The sequence below is a fragment of the Podarcis vaucheri genome (assembly GCF_965113315.1).
Source record: "Podarcis vaucheri genome assembly, chromosome: 3".
NCBI lineage: Eukaryota > Metazoa > Chordata > Lepidosauria > Squamata > Lacertidae > Podarcis > Podarcis vaucheri.
In genome coordinates, this window is record NC_138761.1 from 17796399 (window position 1) to 17816855 (window position 20457).

A 20457-nucleotide genomic window follows, 5' to 3' on the forward strand; every position below is an offset into this window, starting at 1 on the left:
TGTATTAGCGGAAATTCCACCCATTGACTTCCATTTCCATTTTAAAAACTGACCACGGTTTGTAGTCATCTGACATAAGATTATGGTTCAGCGGCAGACAGATGTTAACAAACCATCGTTTATTATAGTAATCTCTCTCTCTCCTGCTTTCAAGTGAAGCTATCTTGGTTGCCCAAGCCAGATTGGAAAGTCTTAGTTTGGAAAGAACGGAAAAACGATTTAAGAAACCAAAGCCAGGCATGGGCAGGGGGGTTGAAAGGGCAGGAGCAAGGAGAGAATGTGCAGGCATATATTTTCTTGAACTGAAGTTTATGAGATCAGAGGTGTTACATATGAACTAAGCCAGTAAGCATATTTCCTGCAAGTAGTGACAGCCCCTCTTACCTTTGGCGGTAAAGGTGGTGGCACTTTAGCCTTCATAGTTGAGCTACAAGAGGGAAAACAAGGATGAACTACAAAGATTCGTTGATCATTTTAAAAGTTAGATATTCATTCCATATATAAAGATATAGAGAGAGGGTACCACTGAAATGATCTAAACTGGGGTGGGCAATATAAAAATTTTGTATTTTTAGGTGGCCCATGGGTTCTTGACAGATTTCTCAGAACTCCAGTTTAATTTTTTTAAAAAAATGTGTGTGTGGATGTAATTTTCACCATCATGTTTGCAGGAAAATGTGAAAAGAATGGCAAAAGCAATCAGGGTTTGGAAACAAAGTGAGCCAATTACAACAAGTCAAATTCATTGTTTTTCACGTGATTATTAAATCCATGCATCAAGGGGCAGCATTAGCGGCAGAGCTTCATGCTCCTGCACCGGGGGGGGGGCCGAGAGCAGGTGGGGGCGGGGCTGGCACGCATCCCGGAGGTGGGGGCGCCAACTGCAAGGGCATGGCATATGTCCTGGGGTGGTGCCCAGTGTGGGCGGGGAGGCAGGTGCGCTCCCCACACACTCCTCATCTGCTGGAGCAATGAACGTCTGTTTGTGCTATGGAACTTCCTTTCCCTCTCGCTGCCGGTCTCCCGCACACTCTCAAAAATCAGCTTCAGAGGGTTGGGGGACCCTCTGGAGCAAGTTTTGGCGACACATGGCGGGGTTGGAGGGAGGAGAGGAAACTGAAGTCTTCTTGTGCCAGTGGAACTAATCTTGCAGAACAATGGATTGAATTTACCAAGACCACATTTTGCACATTTGAAGGTGATATGCTTCCTCTACTGCAGTTTGGAATCTACTTTATTAATGAAGATGATGCATGAATTACATTACATGTAACTAAAATATGCAAATTTTCTGTACCATGTCAGATTATGGTATATTTCAAATGCAGCCCTCAGTAGTGAACCAGTTGCCCATACCAGATTTAAATTCATAACATTGGAATTTTCAGATAACATTTTTCTATCAACCCTTAAAACAGTGAAATTAGAAATACAGCACTTATTGAGAAAACCCATTGTATCACAATTAAATACCAATCATTGGGGGGGAGGGGTGATGGTATGAGGGGTTGATTTCAAAGAGGTAGATTATGGCAGAATGAAAAATTGAGATCCAAGGTAGATTAGGCTACATAGATTGTGTTTAGCCAGAGAAATTCTAAAGGTGGAATTCCCACATTCAATACCATTTATAATTCCAACTAAAAGCAGTGAGACTTAAATGTGTATAACAGAATGCTGAACAAGAGACAGGCTTTTAAAAATGATGTGATATGAAGAACTTTGCACATATTCTCTACGAGATGCAATTATTTCCGCCTCTGATAAATATATATATATATATTGTATTTCAGTTTGGCCACAGCCAAGGTTAACTTATTAAAATATATAGGAAGGCATTCTGCCTCATTCTTGCCCCAGCTCCCTATATCTCTCCATTTATCCCCAAATGGGCTTATGTACCAAAGAAAAGCCTGCTCAAAAGTCCAGCTTTAGAAAAATGAGATACCAGCAGAAATGGAAATTCTTGATGAAGTATTTTATTTACCCAGAGTTTGGGTTTATGGTATTGATTGGACTCCCTACATATTGCTGGGGAGTCACATTTTTTCTCCTTGATTTTCTTTTTCCAAACTCCAGTATTGTCCTGTTAAATAACAGCACGTTTATGATATTTTGCATTTATAAAATTGCTACTATAGACAGGTTTTGAAAATACAGGCTTGATTTTCTTGTGTTAAACTACAAATGCTCAAAGCAACCAGACGACAGAATTAGCACAGAAATTCTACTGCGACTTAATGGAAGCAAACCCCACTGAACTCCATGGCATTTACCATGGAATAGGTTACGTATAAGGTTATACTGTAAAAGTCGTTACTCTTGAATAGGATATATATATAGGATTATATTGTAAAAATCAGTATCACATATTACCTCAACTAATGGCAGAACTCTTCTAGTGGACGGGTCTTTCAGATGAGCTATTTCAATCCTAAAATGTTATCAGCTACTATATATATATATATATATATATATATATATATATATATATTTGCTTTCGTAGATTTTCACGGGTACAGGAATGCAGGTTTTGGTGTCTTCGGGTGTCTTCCCGTGTAAGAGTCGGGGTGTCTGTGCGACGTTTCGACGAGGTCTCACTCGTCATCTTCAGGCTGGTGCTTTCGGCTTCTTGTTACTGGAACAAGAAGCCGAAAGCACCAGCCTGAAGATGACGAGTGAGACCTCGTCGAAACGTCGCACAGACACCCCGACTCTTACACGGGAAGACACCCGAAGACACCAAAACCTGCATATATATATATATATATATATATGCTTTCGTAGATTTTCACGGGTATAGGAATGCAGGTTTTGGTGTCTTCGGGTGTCTTCCCGTGTAAGAGTCGAAGACACCAAAACCTGCATATATATATATATATATATATTTGCTTTCGTAGATTTTCACGGGTATAGGAATGCAGGTTTTGGTGTCTTCGGGTGTCTTCCCGTGTAAGAGTCGGGGTGTCTGTGCGACGTTTCGACGAGGTCTCACTCGTCATCTTCAGGCTGGTGCTTTCGGCTTCTTGTTACTGGAACAGAGCAGAGTCTGGTGTTTGAGTTCTTATAAATACTGTTGAGGGGTGTGGTGTATAGCCTCCAACGTTCTGGGCAGAGAGGAAGTTCCTAGATTAGTGTGCCTTTTCTTCTTTTGTTCCTTAATTACTTGAGGGATATCTTGGGTGATTTCATGAGTGATATTCTGAATATCACTGGGTGGGTCATTAAGTGTAGATTAGTTGCTAAAGCTTTCGTGTCTTGACCTATTGAGCTTGTGAAGAGTTTTTCTGAGAAGATGGCTGTGCTGCATTTAGTTGTGCTCTGGCTTGGCTTCGTGTATAGGGGCGAGCTATGGTTTTGTGCCTTGTGCCAGCCAGATCTGTGTAGGGATTGCAGGGGGGTGCAGCATCAGGAGGTGCCACTATAGTTTGGTTACTGGATGGAGTCTGTAATATGTCTGTGGAGAGGGTCTGGGTTTGGGTCTGGTGTGGTTGATTGGTGACGGCGTTCTGTGTGCCTCTGGTTCTGGTGTCGGTTTTTGTGGGGAGGGCTAATTTCCAGATGTCTGGCAGGCGGGACGTGTCGTCACGCTTGTTCATGTTGTGAGGGTGTTTCTCTATCTCGATGGCTTCCATGATTATTCTCTTGTGGTGATGTTCCATGTTAAAGAGCAATTTGGAATCTGCAAAATTAATTTCGTGTCCTGTTTCTTTCATGTGTTGGAAAAGAGAGGAAGTTTTTTCTTCTTTTTTGACGGCATTCTTGTGTTCTGCGATACGTGCATTTATTCGTCTGTTTGTTTGTCCAATGTACGTGGCTGGGCAGACAAGTCTTGTCTGCCCAGCCACGTACATTGGACAAACAAACAGACGAATAAATGCACGTATCGCAGAACACAAGAATGCCGTCAAAAAAGAAGAAAAAACTTCCTCTCTTTTCCAACACATGAAAGAAACAGGACACGAAATTAATTTTGCAGATTCCAAATTGCTCTTTAACATGGAACATCACCACAAGAGAATAATCATGGAAGCCATCGAGATAGAGAAACACCCTCACAACATGAACAAGCGTGACGACACGTCCCGCCTGCCAGACATCTGGAAATTAGCCCTCCCCACAAAAACCGACACCAGAACCAGAGGCACACAGAACGCCGTCACCAATCAACCACACCAGACCCAAACCCAGACCCTCTCCACAGACATATTACAGACTCCATCCAGTAACCAAACTATAGTGGCACCTCCTGATGCTGCACCCCCCTGCAATCCCTACACAGATCTGGCTGGCACAAGGCACAAAACCATAGCTCGCCCCTATACACGAAGCCAAGCCAGAGCACAACTAAATGCAGCACAGCCATCTTCTCAGAAAAACTCTTCACAAGCTCAATAGGTCAAGACACGAAAGCTTTAGCAACTAATCTACACTTAATGACCCACCCAGTGATATTCAGAATATCACTCATGAAATCACCCAAGATATCCCTCAAGTAATTAAGGAACAAAAGAAGAAAAGGCACACTAATCTAGGAACTTCCTCTCTGCCCAGAACGTTGGAGGCTATACACCACACCCCTCAACAGTATTTATAAGAACTCAAACACCAGACTCTGCTCTGTTCCAGTAACAAGAAGCCGAAAGCACCAGCCTGAAGATGACGAGTGAGACCTCGTCGAAACGTCGCACAGACACCCCGACTCTTACACGGGAAGACACCCGAAGACACCAAAACCTGCATATATATATATATATATATATATATATATATATATATATATATATATATATATATAAATAATCTGCAAGGTCTTTGAAACTCATCATGCAAGTCCAAGCAGGATCAGGCTCCCAAACATGCCCCTTCAGATACAGTACTACCACATGGAAATAGCATCCGGATACATTCAGATGTGGGCTATAAGCACAAATGAAAGTATCAGGATGCTATTTCTGTGTGGTAGCACTTTATGGTGCTGGTAATACCAGCTCCTCTTATACAATGTTTTCATCTAAGGCAGCAGGAGAGGAGCCTCTGGTGTCGGTCGCTGTGAAATTGCAATGGGATTAATGTAAATTTCAGTAGTAAGTTTTAAATAGAGGGCTGGTGGAGTTCAGATGGGGTAATGTAAAATTAACAGCAATGGTTACATTGCAGTTAATTTTAATATTGCATATTGTTATTCTTAGTAGAGTTAAGTTTACAGGTTAAGTTACAGCTTCAAATTCTTCCTGCCCCCCCCCAAATAATCATTATTTACATATATTGTTCTTTATTTCTCCCTTCCCTATTCACTGGCCTTCTAGTGATATATTTAAAATAAATGTTCCAAACAAAATTTTAGCTTCATGAGTCCTATCTAGTCATCACACTCTCTCTCACTGGGGCAATTTAAGCAAATCAATTCCACGAGTTAACTATGGTTTGTTTAAACAAGCCTGCTCCATAGCCCATGGCATGAAGTTGGGTTTGTTTCAAGCAACCCATAGATATGATCAAACACATGTGGTCAGTGCAGGCAACACAGCAAACTGCAGTTAATCTAAACTTGAAGCAAAAGCTTCCAAACTTCTCCTTACAGCCATGCCAAAAGGAGGATGGAGAAGAAGAATGCATGAGCCCAAGGCTCACTGTGGCTACTTCCTGTCACACTAAACAATGGTTCAGGGTTACGTCTGAAGATGACCAAACTGTGGAGCAAGAAGTGTTGGTGGGGTGATCATAAACCACACACAGACTGAACAAGATTTCTCAATTGTCTACGAACCAGATCTACTTTGAAGATTAGCAGAACTTACTGTTTAGCGTCATCACTGTCCCCTTCTTCCTCATCTTCCAGATGTGCGACATGTCCCCTGAGGAATTAAACAGGATATCACTTCTAAATGTCAATTGTCAACTTGTCTTCAGCCATCAAAAGATTTGTTATCTGCAATCCTAAAAAGCTTCTCTTTTAGCAAATCACAGTTGCAAGACAGACAAGCAAGGGGTCCTCTGTAAGCCAAACAAGCACCATTAGACCGTGAGAGATACAAGAAACATACAGTTCTGCGCACAAGGAAAGGGACTTCGCAATCAAGAGAGAAAGAAAGTCAAGAATTACCGCTGATGCAGTTCTTCTTCAACTGATTTTAGAAGGCTCCTTTAAAAATAGAAGTAAAATTCAACGACTGGACACATTTAGCAAAAAGCACACAAAATCAGACACACTTTTTCTATGATCTGACAAATGTAAGCTGTGTAACAAATTACATCAATTGTTTGAATTTTCAGTCTGAAGTAAATAATTATTCAGCCTAAAGTGTATTAAAGTGTGTTCAGCTGTACACCAGCCTGCTAAGTAATGCACCTGGGTGGACACAGCTCATCTTAATTATAGTTACTGCTGTAAAAAAATGTGTGGGGGTGTGGAGGGGAGAAAAATATACACTAAAATAATGCAATGCCACAAGAAAAGATTGGCAAAACCTAGAATAAGAAAGAAGTATCTATCTCCTCCTTTTATCATATTTACACTAATTCTGAACTATTGACTTAACTTGTTGGGTTGCACCATTAAAGTCTATTTTTACAAAATAATTTAACATGGATCATTTGAACTCTCTTTGAAGTGTTCCCTCACAGGTATTTTATGAAGCCTATGGCACTAAAACTAGTCCTATCTGAAACTTAAGATCCTCTTTAGCAGACCTGCTCCAAGTACCTCCAACTAAGTGCCTCCACAAAGCACCTAGGACCTGCTCACTGGTGACATCCTAGCTGTGGAACAGCTTCCACAGAGAGGCTCATTTGGCTGCCATTTTTATGGCCTTTTGCATGCCAGATGAAGACCTTTTTATTTCCCAGGGCCTTCAGATAATCTGTGATATTAAAACCTGGCTGTGTGACATCTGCAGGCTTAAGAGTTCTCATGCTGCTTTTTTTTGTTTTGTTTGTTTTGTTCCTGTATTTTGTTTCTTGGAGGCCACTCAGAGAATATATGTTATTGGGTGGCCTATATACATGCAATAAATAAAAAATAAAATGTATTTATTACATATACGCACATATAGGCACATTTGTGGATACAGATGCATACGATAAAGCTGCCTTGCTATATACCTGCCAACACCAAAAAATTCATCACCCATATATGAGGCTACATTGGGTTGAATCCAGACTACAGGACTAGAGAACTGTGTCTACAGGATGCTCCATTGGAGAAGAAAGGGAGGTCCAATTAGACTCCAGAATATAGGAGGTGGCTCTGGAACTTCAGGAGAAATTGAAAAAAACCCCTGCCCACTTCTTCCAAAGGGAGCCTCTGCAAGATCTTAGTCTTGATCCAACTTGAGTATCTCAAAATACGGATTAAATAGTCAGTTTTTACTGTAAATGTACAACTGGTTTCACTGCATAAACATCAAATTCCTGATCAAATTGGTAACTACATTAAAAACCACTGCCAGATTATTTGGGGGTGGGGGTAGGGGGAGAAAAAGAATGGTGTTACTAAAAATACTCACTTATTTCCACCCAAGAAGTAACTTCCTTGGGGACCTTGACCATATTCTAGTTGCAAATCCTATTGAGAGAGAAAAAAAGCATCAAGCTCTGTCTCATCTTATTGCATTCCCCCTTTAAAAAAATAATTATTATCTAACTAGCTCCGGCTGTTCTTACACAAACCTGAGTCCCACAAATAGCTTGACAGCATATACAAATAATGCATGTTGTACAGCAGATTCCCTCAAATTTCACTAACAGAATGCTATACTTCTAATATGACACTTCTGTGCATTTAAGGAGAGGAAAAGATACACGATTTGTAAATTTTCTGCTTGAGATGCTCTGTTGCACAGTTGCATGCAGACAATATCCATAGGTTTCCTGGGCAAGCAGAAAAGCACCTTCCCTTGTGTAAGGTGTAGGCAGCATCCCTGATTTCTGCTAATTCCTCCTTCCAGCTGCAGCCCCCAATGCCACATCCCATACAGTGTTGGAGTAACTGGACATGAGAAGGTGCTAATTTCCTTCATAAGTGTAAATCACCCCATGGAAGAGCTAACTGCAAGTGCAAGGTCAGCCAAGCCAGCAGTTATGGTAACAGCTCTGTTCCCCAGCTATATCTGTGATTAAGGTACGTCAGCTCAGTTAGTCTGTGAGTCGTCAGTCTGCTGGTGTTATTTGCCCAGTGGCTGGAATTTATCTGGAGCAACAGAGCTACTTTGTAAATGTATGCATCTGCATATATCTGTATCTGCAAAAGCCTACAAGCTGTATATATCCAAGTCCAGAACTGTTTTGCTGAGCCTTATCTTCTGCAACAGTAAACTATTTGGACCTTAGGCAGCTTCTGTGTGGTTACTGGTACTGGAAGCAACTTCCACTGCACGGATATCTCACTTGAGATTCCCAGCAGGCTGTTCCTGGAAGTACAGAAACCCCCAGAAAGAGATTTTCAAGGGGGTGTAGGGAGGCATGAAAGCCCAGTTCTATGAGACAAACTCTGCTCAATGAAATTAGGATCCAATCAAACAGCTCTTTAGATTTATGAGTGTCATCAGGGTCCACAGTTCATCTCCTCCTACTCTGAATTGCTACTCCCAAAATGCACAAAATCTGTGCGGGGAAGGATGAACATACATGCCACGAGCAATGGCGGCTTGATCACATAACCTTAAAGTCTCTGAAAGGCTATTATTGTACGCAACCCAATATATTTTAATGTAAAGAGATCACCTTGTACGAGTAACTAACAACCATAATTCAAAATAGATAAAGTGCAAGGGCTCTGAAATCTCCATGGATGGAAATGAATATGAACTAGGGATCATAGCTTTGCAGTACAGAAACATATCTTCAGAATCCTGGAAGCCACAACTTTCATGTGGGAAAAAAAGCTTAGGAGTCCTAATGATTTTAATAAGTGGTTTAGTAGACCAAGGTCAATGTGCTACCACTTATTTCACAGCAGGGACAATGTCATCATCTGCTGGAGGCTCTACCTGCCAAACCTCTACATGTCAAATAAATAAACTTTTCTCAGAAAGAAACCCACCATATAAACTACACAAAGAAAGAGGCAGGCTACAGTAGCCTGCCACTTCTATTTTTGGAAAATTCCAACACTCCTTTGAAAATGGTCATAAAGCAGCAAGAAAGCTTTTTTGAGTCAGCTAGAATTCTTTCTGGATGATTCAAACCAGGAGGCATGGGGTTAGAGGAAAAACTGGATTGTTATTGGAGCTATGATATCTGCTTTAGTCCAACATTGCTTTTTTGTAGTATTCAGTAAGCCCACAACTTTAAGCACATTTAACTTGGACACATTCAGCCTAAGCAGCTTCGGCCCTGTGTACCTGAAGGAGCATCGCTACCCCCATCATTCAGCCCGGACACTGAGATCCAGCCCTGAGGGCCTTCTGCTGGTTCCATCAGTGCAAGAAGTGAAGTTACAGGGAACCAGGCAGAGAGAGGGCTTTCTCGGCAGTTGCGCCCGCCCTGTGGAACACTATCCCATCAGATGTCAAGAAAATAAACAACTATCTGAGTAACCTCAGCCAATGTTAGATTAATGTGATCCTGCTCCTTTTGATTACCATAATTCCCTTACCTTTATGAATCCCACCACCTACTTCTTATATAGTATAGTCTCAAAACCACCCACCCATCCATATATTACAATCTATAGAAAACCTTGTGTCTTCCTGATGTCTTGGACTACCACTACTAGCCAGCACAGCCATGCATCATGCCAAAGCAACGTGCACCATCATTTTTAGTGGCCAGTAAAGCATTTTATCAAGGAACATTGATAAATATGACCTGCTTTCTTTTTATAAGCAAAGAGGAAAATTGAGATCACGTTTGGAAAACAAAGCTTGGTGATAAATGACTGTTTACTTGGAGGCAAGGGGTGAGATGGATAAAGGACAAGAATGTTAATGAGGATGCTGGATTAAACTATGGAGGAAGTGAGAGTGACTCCAAAAGGACTTCTAGAGTGCTGCAGAACTTGGCAATTTCGGAAATGTTTTTGGATCTGAGGCATGTGGGTAAGAAGGGAAAACTGAATCAAAAAGTGTTTGAGGGCAGAAATTGCTCACATTCACTCTGAACTTGAAGCCGCAGTTGAGGCGAATCCTAATGAGATTTCCAGAGTACTGTCTGGGTGCATGTGGTGGGATCAGTATGAGTGAGCGTGGTCTGAGGATGTGGACAGGACACTTTGCAGGAATTCAGAGGACAAAGGCCCTTTCTACCCCCTTGTGTATCTGAGAGGGATTGACTGGGTGGACGACAGAGTGCTAAATACTTCACTGTGAGAGCCACTTTAGAAGAAGCAAAAGATTGCCTCCTCCTGAAGGAGACCACTCTGGACCATGAGATATCAAACAACTGTTGCATGGTTGCAAATATCCCCTTTTTGAGTAAGGTGCTCAAGAAGGGGATGAGTGCAGGTGAATCTGGATATAGCTGAGTTCTGGATCTATTTTAATCTGGTTTTTCAACAATTCTGTCTTTGCTACCAACTGATTATGGAAAGGGGGAGCACTATCCTATTGATTTTTCTCAACATCTTGGCAGCTTTTAATACTATAGATCACAGTATCTTCCTGAACTGGGTCTATGGGTTGGAGGTACTACTGTGCTACAGTGGTTCAACTCCTACCTTCAGGGTCATGTTGGGAGATGTCTGTGTGGCCTCTTGGCAATAGTGCTGAAGGATTCCCTTCTGTCTCCCATGTTATTTAATATCTGTAATAAAACTCTTGGGAGGAATCATCCAGGGATTTGCAGCAAATTGTCATCAATGTGACAACACCCAGTTCTATCTTTCCACTCCATCAGAATTGGGAGAGGTGGTAGATAAGATGGATAGATGCTTAGAGGCAGTGACAGACCAGATGTTGGCCAATAAAATACAATAGAATCCTGAAAAGTACTGTGACTAGTCAAGTCTCTGATCTAGGAATTGGCCTAGGAGAAGGGCAGCAGTTGCCCTGTGGAACAGCTATGTAGCTTGGTGGTCCTTTCTGGTCCATTATTGTCCTTAGAAGCTCAGGTGGTGTTAGTGGCTAGGAGAGCCTACTGCCATTTACAGCTGGTTTACAAGCTACAGACATTCATGGACCAAGCCAGCCTGCTATCAGTAATTCATGCTCTAGTGACCTCATGTTTTGATGACTGCAACGGGCTTTAGGGTTGTCCTTGAAAATGGTATGGAAGCTGCAACTTGTGCAGAATGTGGCTGTCAGATTATGAACTAGAGCAATGAGATGGGCTCACAAAGGGCCTGTCCTAAAATCTCTGCGCTGGCTGCCTGTGCTCTACTGGGCTCGTTTCAGTGTGGTTTGCAAAACCAAATGGCCCAAATATATGCAGAAACGGCACCTCTCATACCAGCCCATTTGAGCCTTAATATCAGCTGGGGATGGGGTTCTGCTCATCGTGCCCAACAGGATTCATGAAGGGCCTTCTCTGTGGTAGTGCCCCAACTCCCCTAGAGCTACATCTGTCTCCTATTTTAATTTTTAGCTTGTATATGCTTTTATTGACGTATTTTGTTGCTGTGGTTCTTGTGTATCTCCTTGAGCTCTTTGAAGGCAGGATGATCCATAAATACTCTAAATCAACAAATAAATTTTGATTACCTCCAGGATGACCCTACCCCCAAGCAAAATAATCTATGCAGTCTCAGCAGTTTCTATACAACCACTTAAATAGCATTAAGCTAAGCATCCATAAATTTTTCTGTGACTGGAACTTTAGCAGGAGTAAATGCTTGAGTTTGTGTCACCAGGGGTTCCCAACGAAGAAACCATGCTTTAGATACTTCCTTGAAATGGCATATGGTAGCCACAAATCAGAGAAACACTAGTGAAATACTTGAGGGCCCTCATATAGGATTTGGTTGTTTTTTTGTGGGAAAGAGGGAAGCTGTAGCAGTTGCATAAACATAGAAACTAGAGCTCTTATGGCTGGGCAGAGGCAAGATGCCACTCTCAATTTGCAAAGCACAAATCCACGACAATATATATTCTACTGCAGTGACAGAAAAATTAATAAGAGAAAATAAGCAAACCGCTACAAAAAAGTAAAAAGATCCTTCATCTGCCACCGTACGTTAGAAATCTCACAGGAACATTTTTATGAAAAGTGACACCTGTCAGTGTGGTTTATGTTTGTATTATTTAATGGTCTAAACCTTTGTTTACAGCCAGGTTACTACTCTACTGTCTGTTAGCATCAATAGGCTAAAATATGATCATGTCTCTTTCTAATCTACTATTACTAGATGCTTTTAAAAATAACCTGCATTTCATCCTGGATACAGTTACAGCAAAACACTGGGAAAGAAATTCATTTGTGTACTGTCCTAGCGTATTTCTGTGGGAAAGTAAAGCTTGCAAAATGAAGGTGATAGAGACAAAAATAAAACACCACCATCTTAGTTTGCACAGAGTGTTTCTAACGCAAGATTTTGAATGCTCAAGCCATATATCTCTGGAGACGAAAGACACATGTGCACACACATGGAAATTTAGCAGTTTTCTTGTAGATACTGTGCAAGAAGGTCCATCAAACAGAAGCAGCTATCCAACATAAACAGAATAACTAAGTTCAACTCTAAACAAAACCGTGGGATATTTAACCACATCCAAGTGAACAGTGAATCAAATCGCACTCGATTCTGATAATTCCACTGATACTCTTTGGATAGTAGTGCTGTTCATTACAGTATTGGCAACAAAACTTTGGACAAGCCAAGGTAATCGGAAGTGGCTAAATATTGCAAATAGCTATACCAGACAATTTTGTCCTTAAAGTGATTGTTCGTATTCAAATTTTAATGTCTTTGCACTGGTTGAGCCACTCAACAGAATGGAACTTTAGCGCTCGAGGGTGAATGTTTGTGCAGTGGCTGTCTAAGGTTTGAATAACCACTATTTGTGGATAAAGGAGACACACTTGTATTTTATTTTTTAGATATAGAAAGCTAGATAGATAATACAGTGTAAATATTGTGCATGTTACTTTTACAATTGGGAAAAGTTGTAAACACAGAAAATGAAATACTAGTTTTCAGGAAGTGTGTCAACTAGGTAATTATTGTTAAGGAATTCAAAATCATAATACTATTATTATACCTAGTATATGCACATGTGATGCATTAGGGAGTTCAGTGTGCTTCCCATATATTAATATAATCAAGCAGCTTGTTAGCCGTTTGGATTTCACATAAGTAATATGAGAATACTGAATGAGGTGGTCAGACGATTCTGTCAAATCTACAGCTTGCAGGACTGAGCCGTGAAACAAATTAATTCTAACCGCGTAGTCCCACGTGACCTTCCAACAAAAGACTAGGCATAAGTGGTAAGCATGTTTGACAAGACATGCTTTTGCTTCAGAACCAGGAATGTTGCTTGGATAGAAAAGAGTAAAAATGAGATGCATTTGTTAGCATCAAGCATGATGTTTTAGAAATGATCTCTGATGTGACGCTATACGTATTGGATTAAATGGTTTCAATTTTCAGGTGATCAAGACGTATCAATTGTACTGAATGATCATTCTTTAAAGAATGATCTTCTTTTTCTGTCAAGGGCTACATTCCTCCAAGAACAATTTGCAAGAAGCCACAAGGCAGTAGTGGGCAACCCCTTTTCTCTCTCTCACTTTCTCCAGCCCCCCCCCGGGGGGGAGGTTCAGATTGTTCTTCTCAGGGGTCTCGGTCAATCACTCCCTGTCTTAAGTTATCTCAGGAAGGCCACAGACATTGGATGACATGACACAAATCGCACTCCATTCTGTAAAGACTACTTTCAAGCAGACATGCAGCAAATAAAATAATAATAATAAATAAATTAAATTTGTATACTGCCCTTCATCTGTAGATTTCAGGGCAGGTCACAGCATAAAAATAAATGATGGAAACATAATCACTTTCAGTACATGTTTTGGTTACAGCTTGCAGTTAACTAGAGTGACCCTGAGTCCTGGTTTGAATGACAATCTAAGTCAAACCTTGGCTTAACTCCCTGCAACACGGCAGCAAAAAGGACCAATGGAGGCGCAAAGCAGCTGTGAGCAGTCTAGCCAAGACAGGGTATGATTTTGCATGCCTTGCAAACCAGGCCACTCTTCTGCCCTTTGGATACAACTGGGAATGAGGATTAGGCTCATATACTACCACTTGCACTTTCATCACAGTGTAAAGAAGGCGATGAGTAATTTGTGCCCAAACATGAGACCTCTCCAACTGTGAGAAATAGAACCCAATTTCTAGAAGGTTCCTTCTCACAAGAGTCAGGAAAAATCTATGTTCAGACAAACATGCCATTTCCCAAGTTCATTTGTTACCTTCTGCGCACATTCATGGAAGCATGCCCCAAATCTGCTCACAATCTCAGAGTAGATAGAATTCCGGGAGTAAAACAGTGCTTGACTAAGGTCACTGACACCATCCTTCCCAATGTAGAAATCACCACAAGCTTCCTAAAATCTGCAGAGGCACAGAATATGCCAACTATCTATCTAGAAGACAAACTTGTTCTCACACTTCTGACATCTCTCTTTTAACTGTACACACAGTTCTGAAATATCTTTGGCGGAAAATCAAGAATGAACTTCCTAATAAGAAAGATAGCGTTTGTGAAAACAGATGACGCACAGCACATGTTATGTTTAGTGCAGATGACTGTAAAGTATGTACCAACATGCTATGTGGTTTACTGCTATTAAAAGGAAATTGTTTCCCCTTGAAGAGAGATCACAATTAGTACAAGTTTTGCCAAAAATTTACAGGCAGGGACAGGACAAAAATAAATATATTTTAAAAGAAATTATGTTAAAGTTCAATGTTGCAGGAGTGTCTCAGGAGATGCTATAGAACAATAGCCTAGAGTTATTCTCACAGAGCCAGCTGGAAGCCACCATTAAACTAGGGAAAGAATTACTGGAGCTACAAATACGAATTCTTGAAGGCAGGTTTGTGTACCAAGGAGGAAGAAGCAGGCAACCTCCATCTAAATGGAAGCAGGTGTCCATAGTAAACAACTAAAGTTTTGCTATGTTACCTCCTTAATGCCAAAAGTTTATTTCTTTATGAAATAAATCCAGAAAAGCAACATTTTAAGTATTAGGCAAAGGATATTAATGACTAAAATTTGTTTCTACTGCTAAAGATCAAAGGAGAAGAGATTTCTGAACAAAATAATTCTTGGCTAAAATGTTTCGAAAACTAAGTTGCTTTACACAAAACAATTATCCGCAAATATTATTAAATCTCAGTGCTTACTGCTGTACTCATGTTTTAAGTATTAAATAAATAAATGCATGTTGGAACAGGTGGAAAATAAGATATAGAAGCAATACCTGCACTCCATTTTCTTCAAGCTGATTTCAATCCTTTCCTTCCCAATGAAATTTGTTACCTTTTGTTATTTATGTGCTCAAGTTTCTCTCATTATGAAAAAAACTAACCTAGTCAGCAGCTTAGCAATTGTCTTAGCAATTTGTTTTAATATAGTTTTAGTGAAATTACAAAAATCATTGTGAGAAATGTTAGTATATAAGAATGCAACACTGACATGGGTAATTAAAATCAGTAGCTTTATTATTACGCAAGTATTTGATTAGTAGAACTTTTGACTATTCTACAGATGGCAAAAGCAGCATGACAACTGAACAAAACAATCAACTTTGAAAACCAAAAAAGACGAACAAACACTGACAAAGAAAAAGCAATAGATGAAAATACCAGATTAGATCTTGCAGTGTAGTATATTTCTTCTGAACTGTCCGAAAAATCGTTACTGACGGGCTGTTCATCAGACAAAGACCAGAAACTCAGGTTAATTACTTTTAGACTCAAAAACATCTAAGTACAAAGGGACATTGTTGCACGATAGCTGACTCTGCCATTACCGTTTATTAAAGTGTCTAAAGCTTTACACAATATAGCAGGTGGATTAGTATAGCCTTTAGATGTTCAATGGTGACTTAAGAAATGCAAGGACTGGTAACAGGTGTACATTTGTTTATACTTCTTATCCTACACGCCAATTTTTTTAAAAACACACACACATATTTTGTTGTTCTTCCTTGAAAGTTGCAAGCCACAGATTTCCCATCATTCCTGTACTATTATTTCTTACAAAGATTAACAAAGTCTTCTGTCCAGTCAGCTGCATACCCACAGGCAGTTCCATGTGCCAGGTGGTTTATGGTTCAAAATATGGAACTAGAACAACTTCATAGTTGTAAGTGCATTTACTTCAATGCAAGTTGGTTCCAAGTGTGTTTCACACTAGGGCATATCAATGTGCGTTGCATGGGGTTGGACTAGATGACCCTCGGGAGCCCCTTCCAACTCTACAACTCTATGGTTTTTATTATTGCTTGATAGCCGCCCTGAGCCCCCGGCCTTGGCTGGGGAGGGCGGGGCATACCGTATTTTTCGCCCTATAGGACGCACTTTTTCCCCTCCAAAAATGAAGGGGAAATGTGTGTGCGTCCTATGGGGCGAATGCAGGCTTTCGCTGAAGCCCGGAGAGCAAGAGGGGCTGGTGCGCACCAACCCCTCTCGCTCTCCAGGATTCAGGAAACTATCCGCAAGTCGTGGGAAGCTCAGCACGCCCCAGGCTTCCAGCTTCGCGCAGCTCTCCGCTAGCCATGGGAGAGCTGCACAAAGCTCTGGCTTCCCCCGCCCCAGCCCCGCACCTGGGGGGGAAATAATTTTTTTTTCTTTATTTCCCCCCAAAAAAACTAGGTGCGTCCTATGGGCCGGTGCGTCCTATGGGGCGAAAAATACGGTAAATAAAAATTATTATTATTATTATTATTATTATTGAGTTCTCCCATGTTGCTGACAACTGTGTGTTATAAAAATGCTTAAACCCAAACTGTGACTTTATAGGACACTGTGGCCCAGATTCAAAGGACTGTAAAACTAGTTTTGTGAGCCTAACTAGGGGGTTGACTCACTCTTCCTTAAACAGCGGACCCTCATGCCTCATATTATTTTTGAGTCTGCAGCAGAAAGGAAAATAGTTTCTACTAGTACATGCCCCTTCTTTGAGCCTAGGTAGCTCTTTAGATCCCAGCAGTCTCACTTGCATCCAACCAACAAACATTATAGACCTTGGAGCTTCCTTTTTTAAAAAAAAGGGTGGGTGGGTGTGCATAGGAATTTTAATCAGTAATCTGTCTCCATCTTCCACTGGTACAACAAGATGAGATATGAAGAAGTATATCTCCAACAGAACAAAGCGTTGAAAAGATACGGTACTTCTCCAAGACTGGATTAAAAAACCAATTAACTGATTGGAAAGCAAGACTAATGTTGGTAAAGAACAATGCAGAAGAGAACATGCAGATGAAATGGGTGTTCCTCATGCTTAACTTTCTGCTTACAAAGTCAAGCAGTATCAGCACTTAAACTTTTGAGTGAGTGGGGCAAAAGCAGGAGCCACTTTAATTGTATTTTATCTGAGTTTTGTCCCTCATGGTCTCAAGACAAAAAATCTGTTTCCCAAACACAAACTTTTCCTCCATGCCAGTGTTCTGGGTTCAGATTTTATAACTGCATACAATTACTGATAGGTAAATTGTCATACACAAGTAATTTTCCCACCTATTTTTTGGTCTCTCTAATCTGTCCACAGCTCAGGAATAGAGCACATGTTTTGTTTGCAGAAGGTCCTAGGATAAATCCCAGGGACTTCCAGGTAGGGTTGAGAAATAAACCCTCAACATCAACTGCAGGTCAGTATAGACCATAAGGAACTAGATGGGGGAACGGTCTGGCTCATTTGAAATACAGCAGTTTTGTATGCACCTATCTTGAATAAGAGAGCATGCAATATGGAAGTCAGAATGTGGAATACATGGACCACATGTAGTTACTGTTGAGTAGAACTATCAAAGAGGCTAGGAAAACACACAGGAGGCCTTGCAAACAACATACAAGATAGGAACAAGCACTTGAGAAAGAGGGAGTGGGATGCAAAAATAAAACAAGTCCACGCATTGAGAGTCAGTCCTTAAAATAGGTGCAAGGAATGCGAATTAGAAGCCAACGTGAAAAGAAAAACAACACTAAATTGAGTAAATTGTTTTCTAGAAGTACAAATCTTTTAAAAAATACAACTATATAACCCGCCTACTAATGGTCTATTGGCTATAAACATGAATCAAGAAATAAACTGTATTTGAGGGCAAATTTCTAGCCCTTGCTCAGAAAGATAGATAATTAGAGAAGTGCAAATCTACCATGAAAAACTTGGTAGACACCCAAATAAAGGTGTTTTTTTTGGGGGGAATGGTAAACAGTGGCCTAAGATATGTTGAAACTGAGAAAGCTGAAGGACTAGATGAATTTCCTGAAGGAAATTTTAGCAATCAAGATACTTTCCAATATGTATCAGCATGGCTGCTTTAAAGATTATACCCAAGTTATATTTTCTCCAAGGAAAAGTGAAATTACATGGAGATGAAGTAAAATAAGAAATGTATCATTTTGCTGCATAAAAGTCTTCCCATGTTTCTATCCTGAGAGATAATTAAACACAAGGCGGGTGTCTAAGGACCATCAACACTCCTCAGAATGAGTTCAGGATTTAAGAGAATGCAGCAGCTAATCCAACACTGCCTTGTTGTTCATATCCTGAGTGAGAGATCTGTAGAGTTGCCAGCTTAAAACATGATGCCTGCTGGTACCTTTAAAAGTTAGGAGGCAGTGGAAGAGGATGCAGCTGCCACACATCAAGTACCATTCTTCTAAAAGACCACACTACTTCCTTGCCTGCTGTACAAAACAAAGCTTCAGCTTCAGCCCACGCCAGGCAGGGACAGAAGGGAAGAACAGGAAAGGAGAGCAAAATAGTCAATTCCTCTCTGCTACCCCAATGTTTAGAAAGCAACAGGCAGAATTGTGCCCTAGCAACTCTTGTTGGGTGCTACCCACTGAAGACATTAGGAAGCAACATTTGCAAAGGGCAGCAGGAAGTAGATTTCTGCCTCCACTGCTTCCTGTGCTAAAACAGGGGCTTGTTTGTGGGGAGTTCAGAGCTAAGACGACTTGCCGCATTTACTCCTATTGTTGGACTCTCTGCTATAACACAAAAATGGCAATTAAATCAACAATGAGCAGGCAAATATCTGGGCACAATTGGATGGAATGAACTGGGACAAGCACAAGACTCAAGGGTAGACAGCATAGACATCAGATGCCCAAGACCAAGTTTGCATGGGACCCACCTGGATGCAATTCCCTGCTTTCTCAGTACTTTAATCTTTGCCTTGAAGTATATACTAGCCTCCTGGCCACTGGAATGTATCCACACCGCAGGGTTTCTGTCATATGGCAATCTGGTGTGCAGCCTTCTATTTTTTTGACTACGATTAAGGTCCTGTCTAATGCCATCTCATTGCATAAGGCTCTTTTGTGTTTCCCCCATTGAGTTCTCTGCACTCAAAACTGCTTTCAAACATCTGCCCACTACTAACATCCATCTTTCCATACTAATGAGATATCTGACCTTAGATGTACACATAGTGATCAAGCATATAATAGCCATGTTTTTTTAAGTAAGCAAATGCAGAACAAGGGTGGCTAACTTTCTGTGGTTCGAGGAAGGTATGCCAGTAGTGAGTGTGGCCACCACACAGACTTTCACTCTCAGTGGCACCGGGCGCTTGTGGCTGATTCAGCGACAGCTTCTGCAGAGGGGCAGGGCAAGCTGCCACCATTGTGACTGCAGCAATGAGCAGCTGACCGCTATTGAGCGCTGGCCAGTGCTCTGGAAACATGAAGGAAACCAGCTCCACCATTATTTTTAAAAAAAGAAACCAGCCCCAATGTTTGGTCAGCATTCAGGAAACAGATGAGTGCCCCTTCTTGTTTCTGAAGCACTTTGACCAGCTCTCAGTGTCACAATGCAAGTCACCCCAATAAAATGGGTAAAATTTGCCATGGGTTAGTGGGCCATTAAAACTGGCTTGGGAGGCTGGGTCTGGCCCATGGACTCATCACCACTGCTGTAAGGCGAGGCGATACTGTAGCGGGTGCAAGAGCAAAGTGATGCACAGCATGCGGGGTGGTGGGGACCCAGAAGGAAGACATAAGGAAGAACACAAATTACATGCAACAAGCCAAAATTGATTCATTCGTCTGACGTATCAGGAAGCTGAGGCTGCATAACAGCCTGCCCCACATAAGAAGAAGAAGAAGAGAAGGGTTGGATTTGATACCCCGCCTTTCACTCCCCTTCAGGAGTCTCAAAGCGGCTAACATTCTCCTTTCCCTTCCTCCCCCACAACAAACACTCTGTGAGGTGAGTGAGGCTGAGAGACTTCAGAGAAGTGTGACTGGCCCAAGGTCACCCAGCAGCTGCATGTGGAGGAGCAGGGACGCGAACCCGGTTCCCCAGATTGCGAGACTACTGCTCTTAACCACTACACCAC

The 20457-nt window shown here is 41.3% G+C and overlaps 1 protein-coding gene across 9 annotated transcripts in view; it reads right to left on the reverse strand.

The window, feature by feature from the left end:
• MAP4K3 (mitogen-activated protein kinase kinase kinase kinase 3) overlaps positions 1–20457 on the reverse strand; it is a 76613-nt gene that overhangs the window by 20141 nt on the left and 36015 nt on the right. For 2 of the 9 annotated variants that reach the window (XM_082217427.1, XM_082217435.1), the window contains 6 exons: positions 15752–15814; positions 7509–7567; positions 6107–6145; positions 5802–5858; positions 1988–2086; positions 385–427 (listed from right to left, as the gene is read on the reverse strand). In XM_082217427.1, coding sequence (XP_082073553.1) covers positions 385–427; positions 1988–2086; positions 5802–5858; positions 6107–6145; positions 7509–7567; positions 15752–15814 — 360 coding nt within the window. The remainder of the gene's footprint in view (positions 1–384; positions 428–1987; positions 2087–5801; positions 5859–6106; positions 6146–7508; positions 7568–15751; positions 15815–20457) is intronic. The other 7 variants (XM_082217428.1, XM_082217429.1, XM_082217430.1 and 4 more) reach the window with 7 other exon arrangements.